The 10,536-nt window shown below is 42.7% G+C and overlaps 1 protein-coding gene across 1 annotated transcript; it reads left to right on the forward strand.

Moving 5' to 3' along the window:
- Positions 1-1,021: 1,021 nt before the first annotated feature.
- Positions 1,022-4,044, forward strand: LOC134183785 (leucine-rich repeat and IQ domain-containing protein 1-like). Its single transcript, XM_062651366.1, has 2 exons — positions 1,022-2,465; positions 3,597-4,044. Exons 1-2 carry the CDS (start codon positions 1,685-1,687, stop codon positions 3,857-3,859), a joined length of 1,044 nt encoding a protein of 347 aa, XP_062507350.1. The 5' UTR covers positions 1,022-1,684; the 3' UTR covers positions 3,860-4,044.
- The last annotated feature ends 6,492 nt before the right edge of the window (positions 4,045-10,536 follow it).

The following is a 10,536-nucleotide window of genomic DNA, read 5'->3' on the forward strand; positions in this document are numbered from 1 at the left end:
TGTGATGTGATGTGCATGATGTGATGCAATGTAATGTGATGCAATGTGTATGTTGTGAGTGCGATGTGCATGATGTGATGTGCATGATGTGATGATATGCATGATGTGCTTTGCATGATGTGATGTGATGTTATGTGCATGATGTGATGCAATGTGATGTGATGTGATGTGATGTGATGCGATGTGTATGGTCTGTGTGTGTGTGTGTGTGTGTGTGTGTGTGTGTGTGTGTGTGTGTGTGTGTGTGTGTGTGTGTGTGTGTGTGTGTGTTGGTGCGATAGCTCAGTTGGTTAGAGAGTCATCTTATGGAGTGTGTACATCCGGGACCTTAAAGGATCACAAGTTCAAGTCACAGTGATGGCGAGCTATGGCATAATTTCCTTAAGCAAGAAACTAACACACATTTGCTTCTCTCGACTCAGGAGTATAAATGAGAACCTGGTCATTGACTGGGGTCCTAAGCAGCCATGGGCTGTGACGTGACATCAGCCACTGGGGTCCTGGTGAGACTTCGGGTGCTCACACCACAGTTGGCTTCACAAGTTGGTGCTCCTGCGAGTGCCTGGCCCGGCTCCAGGAGTTTGCTAGAGCAGGCCCAGAGTTCCCTGAGTAGCGCACAGGGCCCAGCTGTTAAGCTGGGGGCGCGTGACGTCTGAGAGGCAGCTCCTGACATTTAGGATTTTTAGGTGTGTGTGTGTGTGTGTGTGTGTGTGTGTGTGTGTGTGTGTGTGTGTGTGTGTGTGTGTGTGTGTGTGTGTGTGTGTGTGTGTGTGTGTGTGTGTGGTGTGTGTGTGTGTAAAACAATAATGCTAACTCTGTGATGCCAATCAACAAAAAAATCTACATACTGATGTGTACAGGCATATCAATTCTTCTGAGCAGACGCTTTCTGCCAGATTCCCAATCAAACGTGTGTTTGACATTTGTAAATCAACTTATTTTCAAAGTCAAATGTAATTTGCAAATTTTGCAGGAACCATGCATTGCATGAGTTTGCCAAATTTAATGTCTTGCCAGTTTGTTACTGTGCAACCATTGCTCTTTGTTCGTCATCTTAGTGACTCAATACGGTATCTGGGAAACTAATTTGCGTGTTTGTTGCCATAACTTATGTCACACTAGCTGGCTATAGCACTAGCCAGTTGCACTAGATCTAATTAAACGTAATAATAAAACAAGTCTAGAAACATTTTGACATAGAAATTTGTGAACTGCAGATCGAGTGTCAAAGAGTTGCCAATTAAGCTTCTCAAATTTTCGTTGGAAAGTGAGGCATAGTTAGTGATTGGAGATCACTATTGTATCTATTGCCCACTTGAAGCGTTTGTCACCAGAAACACTAAATATTTTACAACGCCCATATCTACAGAGCATGCAGGTATATATAATGATGTTGCTGCAAGAATACTGAAAGACCAATGAAACTAATTCAACTGGGCTTTCTAGCACCAAAATTGAGGCATACGATACACGTTTTTGACGTTTACAGGTAGGTTTAAACAGTTTGTTTGTGATCAACTTTATCTCTATGTTGGTGGTCCTTGTGGGCAAACCGCTCACTAATTGCATGTGGGCGGAAAGTCTCCATACGTTTCGTTGTACTCGCTTATCTATCTATATCTCTAGATATGCAGGTCACGGGGTTTCTGACGCATAACTTCGCAAGTACAGTAGATAGCACAGTATGGGAAATATCTTTGGAAATGGCCAACAACATGAAGAACAGGACGGTCAACAAGAAGTGAGACGCCAACAAGGAGAACAAAGACGCCAACAAGAAGAACAAAGACGCCAACAAGGAGAACAAAGACGCCAACAAGAAGAACAAAGACGCCGACAAGAAGAACAAAGACGCCAACAAGAAGAACAAAGACGCCAAGAAGAAATGAGACGCCATGAAGAGGAGAAAGTAGCTGCACTAAAAAAAGAAGTGATCAACTTATTTAATGGTCAGCAGCTGTTGCTACTCGGACACTATGGCGTTGGGAAATCGTCTTTCATTAACACTGTAAACCACGTCTTGAATCTCGTTCAGCCAAACGTTCCGTACCAGGAATTAGCGGAGTTAAGCGCGCGAGAATCCGATCATGGAACACTGATCTACCGTGCGTACGGCCCTCGAAAGAAAATGTACATGGCGTTGAAGGAGAGTGACTTTTCAGCAAAACAAGACTTTGGTCCTATATTTTTTGATGTCGCTGGAGTTAATGATAAGATTGTAAATGAGTTCGATCTTAAACAATTCCTTATCCATCTTGTAAACGGCCAAGTAAAGGAGTATACTGACATGGTAAGAATCTACAACAGAGAAGACCAAATGGAACAAATGAGGGATGAAAGCAAAGTAGATAATCTCCGGGCGTGGTCAATAATATGCCTAGTGTCGGTTGCTGACGCTTTCCCAACGCGGCTTCTTCAACACGTTGACCAGGCGCTCAAAGAACTAAAGGTGCAGCCTGGAGGAGGTAAGAGTGCGATCTTTGCGATTTTAATTTTGATGTACATGCAATGTAGTGTACATCAATTTCATTAACTTATGGCTTCAAGTATATAGGTAAGTGTAAACGCGGTTTAGCGTTGATGACCTTATTTATCAACTGTATTACTTAAAATCACAAAGTTATAGCTTGAATAGTAAGTCTTACACTAAAAATACAAGCGTTTGAGTTCAAAATACATGCGAAACATTTTCCATTGTTAAGCACAGTGAGGGCGTTGTATTTGTCTAAAATAATAAAAAGTGATTAAATTTTAAGAAGATGACACCTCTGGCTTCAGATGTAATTACTTTTGCACAATTCAAAAAAGAGTAACAGTGCAACTCTGTTAGCTGAGTCTCTGTCTAATTATTAGAATACATGCAGATAAACTTTCCATTGTAGAAAAACCTGGTTCGCCATATATAATCTTCAATACTTTCTCAGTACGCGATTTGGCTCTAGCTACTTGTGACTAAATCGACACTATCTTCGGAAAGAGGACAGCTAGTGCCTTGAGGAATAGTATATTATAGATCTATAGAGTTGCTATTGTAGTGGCAGCTATAGTGCAAATAGAACGAAGAAACGAATAAATGAGGCAGGAGACAGCTAACATGCCAGCTAGTCAGGTTTTGGATTTACTTGTAGCTCTAGCAATTGATTTATTGTTAAGGCTATAAATCGTAGAGTGCAGCTAGACTTTGCTGTGAAGGAAATGCTTTTGAAAATTGCCAATAATGAACTGAGTAAGTGACCAGATGCATATTGCTTTGACTGTACCTGAATGGCTATATGTTTAGAGGGAAGGCAGTTTAACTGCCACAGTCACTCTTGGTATAAAAATATTGTTGTTGTGATGTATTAATTTCAAAATGGATTTTAAAATAATAAATTGAATGAGTATCTAAACACTGCAGCCAGATGGCAATCTCTAGACCGGTAGTAGATCTTTCTAAATATTACTAAAAACTTTCCAGTAATTGCACTACGTTGGTATTATTTACTCTCTTACGGTAAAACATCTGTAATACTCCGTTTTGTGGTAGTTTATATTCTTATTCACAATGTGTTGATGCTTTCAATGGATAACTATAGAATGTGTATGTTTTTGCGTAGGAGCTAGAGTATTCGTGATTCTTACGCAAAGTGACAAAATCAACCAACAGGAGCGGGAAAGGACAGTAGAAGATTACAGAAAGAGATGCAGCCAAACTTTAGGTGTTGTAGAAAGGCGAGTTTTTCAAGTAGAAAACTACGTGATGAGAGAATGGAGAGATGACGTAAGAATGGAAAAGAATCTAGAAAAGGAAAATCAAGTTCTGATTGCCCTAAATCATATTCTTCAACCAGCTAACGAGCCCGACTTTTTGGAACAATGAAAATTTATTGCTGAACGGAGCTTTGAGATTGGAAATGTGATCAGTTAGATTGAATGTTACAATATGCATCAGTTGTTCTGATTTGCAATGTAGATGTAGGGTACACGTATGTAATGTATGCTTGCGTAACCACTGTGAGATTTTGTCATTGTATTGTTAAAAGACAACTTTCACAAAAAAAAACGTATGCAATTCCTAAGCTTCTAATAATGATTGCTATAATCAGTGGATCAGGAATATAAGTAGAGTCGCTTCAACCTATTATCGCGGACGTTCTCTGATATCGCGGACACTTCCTTACATACACGCATAACAAACGAGATCTAAAGCCATGAATAGTTACACAGAAACAAGACGTGTTAGATTGGGCTTGACCGCCTAACGTCTTGCCGTTCACGTCGACAATTTACAATTTTCGCTGCTGTTCTTCTAGAGCGGACACAACCCTCCAATATCGGACAGCGGTCGGTTTTTGCTTCTGACGACGCCACAGCTTACTGTCTGTACCTTCAAATAACAGCTACATGTCTCTTCTATGCGCAGTAATAACAGCAGATTAGCAGCTTCCACGTTCTCTCTCAAGAGGTTGAAGAAGAGGGCCGGACTTGTCCTGTTCTGCAATATCGGACACCTGTTGTGTTTTCGAGTATGCAATCGCGCCAAGAAAATGCGATGGATTATGTCAACGTTGACGACAGACGACTAGAAACTACTCGCTGAGTATGAATAGCCTTTCATTCGTCTCCGCGCGCTAGACAGATATGTCTTATGTAATAGATAAGATAGTGACTGAGCATGCGTGTAGCTTGCGAGTGAGATTCTGTAGCCCTGAGTGTGTATAAGCGAACCTAGCGAGTGCTGTACGTTCTAAGCTACATAGAAATAGATCATCGATATAACTACAGAGTATCGATACGACAGTGGCGACGAGGATGGCTGCCAAAGTAGAGTTTGGGCAACTCAGCGAGTTTCGGCACGGCGTGGACACTGTCGACGACTACATGGACAGGTTTGAACTTTACACAGTGGCCAACGACATTACGGATGATGAAAAGAAAAGAGCGGTGTTCTTAACATCTGTGGGAGCCACAACATACGCCTTTATGCCTGGTTCACAATACAGCTCGCGTCGCGTGGTCTCGCGTCAAAGGAGGCCGTTTCCGACGCGACGCGCTGGAATAGGAAAAATTCTATCCAACACGTCGCGTCGCGTCGGAAACGGCCTCCTTTGACGCGAAACGACGCGACGCGACGCGACGCGACGCGACGCGAGCTGTGTTGTGAAGCAGGCTTTACTCACTAACCTCCTCAGACCAGCAAAACCGCAGTCGAAGTCGCTCGACGATCTGTTCAGGTTGACGAGGGACAACATGGAGCCCAAAACGATCGTGATAGCGGAACGCTGCAAGTTCTACAAGAGGAATCAGAAAGAGGGGGAGACGATTGCGTCGTACATTGCAGAGATTCGCCGCTTAGCGCGGAAATGTGAGTTCAAGGACTACCTCAACACGGCATTGAGGGACCAACTCGTGTGTGGACTGTACGTACCATGCTGCAGTCCAACAAAAGATTTTAGCCGAAACGGAGTTGTCCTTGGATCGTGCCATCCAAATGGCACAGGCGTGTGAATCGTTTTGACAAGAAACACAAACGCTCAGATGTCTGACGCCCCAGAGCGCTAGACAAGCGAAGACAGCGTTTGGTGTAACACAATCCACAACAGGTGAATCCAGCCAATCAGTAAAAGACAGCTACAAAGGCAAGGCATTGTCCAGATGTAACGGAAAGAACCACAGCAGAGACAAATGCCGATACAAGTCCTTCACCTGTCACTATTGAAAGAAGACTGGACATATCATCCAGACATGCAGGAAGAAGGAACGAGACAAGTCAAACGACGGACATTTGAAGCAGAAGTCGAAGACGTGGAAGACCACACGTCAGATTAATGAGGACGAGGTTAGTCTTATATTCTCATTATCAGATAAGCGTGGTATTGATGTGAAGTTGCATGTTGTTGTTAGTACGGAGATTGATATGAAGGTAGACACAGGAGCCACAGTGACTGTGACACCTAAAGCAACACATGAAAAACGATTAAAGCATGTGCAATTAAAGTCTAGTAAAGCCAAATTACAGGCTTAAAGTGGGCAGGCCCTCAAGGTTGTGGGTGAAGCAATGGTACCCCTTGAGTATAAGGGTCAACAGTGTAGTGAGAAAATTATTGTTGTGGATGTACCTGACAAGCCCGCTGTTCTGGGAAGGAACCTGTTGAGACAGATCAGGTTAGACTGGAGAACACTCTTTGCGATTGAAGAGGCACCTATTGTTTGGGAAAAAGAATTTCCTCAGTTGTTTGAAAGGGCATGGCAACAGTACAAGGTTATGAAGCCCATATTGTTATCAAGCCAGGGTGACTCCTCGGTTTTATAAGCCAAGACCGGTACCGTATGCTTTACAGCATAAAGTTGAGGAAGCATTCGACAGACGACTGGGCGAAGGAGTATTACAACCGATCGATCGAAGCGAGTGGGCGGCTGCATTGGTGGTAGTGCCGAAAGCTGGCAACACTGTCAAGTTGAGTGGAGACTATAAGGTAACGATTAATCCGTACTTAGATCCGGAAGGCTACCCTATGCCCAACCCACAGGACTTATTTGCGACATTAGCAGGAGGAAAGTTTTACAAGGCTAGACCTCAAACTGGCATATCAGCAGCTGGAAGTGAGCCCCGATAGCCGAAAGTACCTTACTGTAAACACTAGTAAGGGATTTTTTGCATATTTGAGAATGTCATTCGTCATCCGTACTGCCCCAGCCATTTGGCAGAGGACAATGGACGAGATCCGGGCAGGACTACAAGGCGTAATTTGTTACCTCGATGACATCCTAATAGTGGGTTAGTCCCAACAGGAACATGACGAGCGAGTCGAGGCTGTGTTGGAAAGACTCCAGCAACGAGGACTTTGATTGAAACAAGAGAAATGTGCGTTCAACCAAGAGGAAGTAGAGTATTTAGGCCATGTGATTAATAAAAGAGGTCTTGGGCCTACAGCTACAAGACTCAGGCCATACGTGACGCACCAGCGCCAAGAAACTCGACCGAACTAAAATCCTATTTGGGATTGTTAAACTGTTATAGCAGGTTCATACCAGAGATATCGAGTACCTTGCAGCCCTTGTACGCATTGTTAATGAAGTCCCAACCGTGGGTATAGCGAGAAGCGCATAAGCGAGCCTTTGCTGAAAGCAAGAAGAAGTTGATGTCATCGAGCTGTTTGACAAATTATGACTTGGCCAAACCGCTAAAGCTAAAGTGTGATGCCTCACCTTAAGGGGTGGGAGCCTGCTTGACGCATGTGACGGCTGACGGGACGGAACAACCTATTTCTATCTCTTCCCAGACCCTCACTAAAGCAGAAAAGGCTACGCACAGTTAGAGAAGGAGGCGCTTGCTCTAGTCCACGGTGTACGTCATTTTCACAAGTACTTAATGGGAAGAGCGTTTGTCCTAGTGACTGATCACAAGCCACTACTCAAGATTTTGGGTCCAAAACAAGGAGTCCCACCGTTAGCGGCAGCAAGGCTGCAACGCTGGGAAATTATTCTCACCGCGTACCAGTACCGGTTGGAGTTTATATCGGGTCCTAGCAACGTGGAGGCCGACATGTTATTACGGCTACCACTACAAGTGGACGTGATCGACCCAAATGAGCAGATATACGGAATCGACTACTTGGAGCAATTGCCAATTACCGCCAAAGAAGTTGCCAAAGAGACGACATTGGATCCCGTATTGCGGAAGGTATTCACCTATACGGTACAGGGTTGGCCTTACCAAAGGAATACCGAATTATTCCCATATTCGAGGAAAGCTAACAAATTGTCAGTGGATAACGGATGTCTACTTTGAGGACAACGCGTTGTGATACCAACCAGTCTGCGTTCAAGAGTGCTACATGAGTTGAATTTAGAACACCCAGGCGTTAACAGGATGAAGGCTCTGGCTCGGAGTTTTGTGTGGTGGGTCAATCTGGATAAGGACATCGAAGAATTAGTCAAAACCTGTGAACAGTGTTAGAATTCAAGACACCGTCCATCTACCACCAACCCACCACATCCGTGGCTGTATTCAAATCGTCCTTGGGAAAGAGTTCATTGTGATTTAGCAGAATTTGGTGTAAGACAATATTTTGTCATGATGGATGCTTATTCGAAGTGGTCGGATATACATGACTTAGGAACCAGTGCTTCAACCACAAAGGCGATCGACGCACTTAGGCGGTCTTTTGCGAGCAACGGTCTACCGGAGCGTCTAGTATCGGACAACGGGGCCCAATTTATATCGTTGGAGTTCAGGGAGTTTGTCCAGTCCAACGGCATTCGACACCAGCTCACACCGCCGCACCATCCAGCCTCAAATTGACAGGCGAACGACTCGTTCAAGAGTTAAAGAAAACCTCCGAGGTAAGCCTGCTGCAAGATATTGGAGTTACTAATTATCACTATTTCTTCTACACTATCGGTCAACACCTCATACCACGACAGGAAAATCACCAGCAGAATTACAGTTGAAGCATACATTTAGAACCAGATTGGATCTTCTGCTTCCCCGGGGTCAAGCTGACCTTGGACAGCAAAATGAGCAACAATTTCAGGAGTCAACTAATCAAGTGCAGGAGTTAATACCCGGAGAGGCTGTAAGAGTTTGGAACCCAAGAAGAGATGGAAGGGGAAACTGGTTATATGGAACAGTCATGCAAAGGGTTGGTCCTACTAACTACGTGATCGAAGTGGAAGAACACGTACGCTATGTACACATCGATCATTTACGGCAACGGGATTTGAGAAGTATGTTGGGAGATCTACCCACTCCAGAACAGACAAACATACCTATAGCACCGAACTCATCAAAGGAATTGATACCACCGGTGATATCGGTAACACAAGAATCAGATGCAGTGGAAACACCAGGAAGAGTCAACGCTTCAAGAGAAGAATGGACACCGACAACCACAGAGGAGAATGAACAAGTACCAAACATTACAACCTGTTTCAACAAGCCAAGTGGAGTCACCACCACAACCACCTGGCAGGCGGTACTCTCGATGGGAACACCGGCGACCACCGTTGAGGTATCGGAATATTTAATGTAGGGGAAAGGAGTGTTATAGATAAGATAGTGACTGAGCATGCGTGTAGCTTGCGAGTGAGATTCTGTAGCACTGAGTGTGTATAAGCAAACCTAGCGAGTGCTGTACGTTCTAAGCTACATAGAAATAGATCATCGATATAACTACAGAGTATCGATACGGCACATACTACATCATCAATTTGCTGATCTCTAACTGCAACATAACTGTCTTATTTGTATATTTTGTCTTATCAGTGGAATCACATTTAGAATTTTGTTGTTAAGACATGCATACAGCGTGGTTACAGCATTTTAAAAGTATTATGTAAACCACTGGGATATGTAATCGATGTCGGACAGAATAGAAAGCTTTATCGCTCGAGGGTCAATCACTGAAAGGGGACCGAGACTCACCTATCAAAATCGACATCGTTACATTCATTTTCATTCGGTAGGCACGTCTGGAGAATTCGAGCGACAATGAGCCAAGCGTGAGAAAGTAGTAGGTGCACAAACATTTAGGATGTTGTCTTTATATATGTATAGATGTAAATATAGATTTGTGGTCAACAAGTGGTCTATATAGCTAAAGGCAGTAAGGGACTTGAAATGTTCTCAAACACAAGGCAAGATTATAATTAAATACTGCATGGTTTGAGACTTGATCAAAATCAAGTACGGCATTGCAATATATTTTGATCTAATTTGCAGTTGTCTTTCTAGTACATGGAGGGCATATGGGACAAACTACATTGAAACTCTTCGAGTCCAACTTCATGCAAACTGTCGTATTCATAGAGTATATTTCTCTGATCATCTCTACTCTGAAGATGAACTGCCAGCAGAATTCAAGCTTTTTCTGCCGGTCTCTCAAACAGACTGCAGAGCAAAAGTGACATCAAGAAACTCTAGAGATTCTAATTCTATATCATAAGCAATAGAGAGAAAAGAATGATATATTGTATTTTTGACAACAGTTTCTATGGTTGGGATCACTAAATAGAGAGGCTAAGTGGCTTTCTCTAGAGAATCAGTCTCTGTTACTGGAAGTAGTTGTCCATGAGTGTGACACATTCGTGTAACAGAAGAATGACACACATTGATGCTTTCACAACAAATAATGACTCGTGTGCATTGTGGATACAAAATAATTAAAATAAATGTTTATTGAATGTTGGTTTGTAAAATATAATTAACTAGCTGACCACTCAGTAAATATTAAAAATAATAAAAAATTTATTAAATTTATTTATTTATCTATTTGTTTACTTAATTTATTTACTTCTGCAAATAACAGACACATGCTGCATTAATTATTTCCAACTAAACTATCTTACAAGATACAGTGATACCAGTGCAGTATCTGTATCTTTATGGTTTATATGAGGATAGAATGTAGCTTGATGCTCATTAATTAATAAGTTGATTATAATACAAAAGTTAATACAAATACGTAATTTGCGCATGCGCAAAAACTAAACGAAGTTTTACGCAGCGTTCGTATGGATACAGAGGCTTCCAGTGAAGCTCTTTTTGATGCCGTG

The sequence above is a fragment of the Corticium candelabrum genome, chromosome 8, assembly GCF_963422355.1.
Source record: "Corticium candelabrum chromosome 8, ooCorCand1.1, whole genome shotgun sequence".
Classification (NCBI taxonomy): domain Eukaryota; kingdom Metazoa; phylum Porifera; class Homoscleromorpha; order Homosclerophorida; family Plakinidae; genus Corticium; species Corticium candelabrum.

Excerpts from the sequence above, each read along its gene's own strand:
- LOC134183785 (XM_062651366.1), top strand. The coding sequence starts at position 1,685 with ATGGGAAATATCTTTGGAAATGGCCAACAACATGAAGAACAGGACGGT. Across the intron at positions 2,466-3,596 it reads AAAGGTGCAGCCTGGAGGAG|GAGCTAGAGTATTCGTGATT; the intron begins GTAAGAGTGCGA and ends GTTTTTGCGTAG.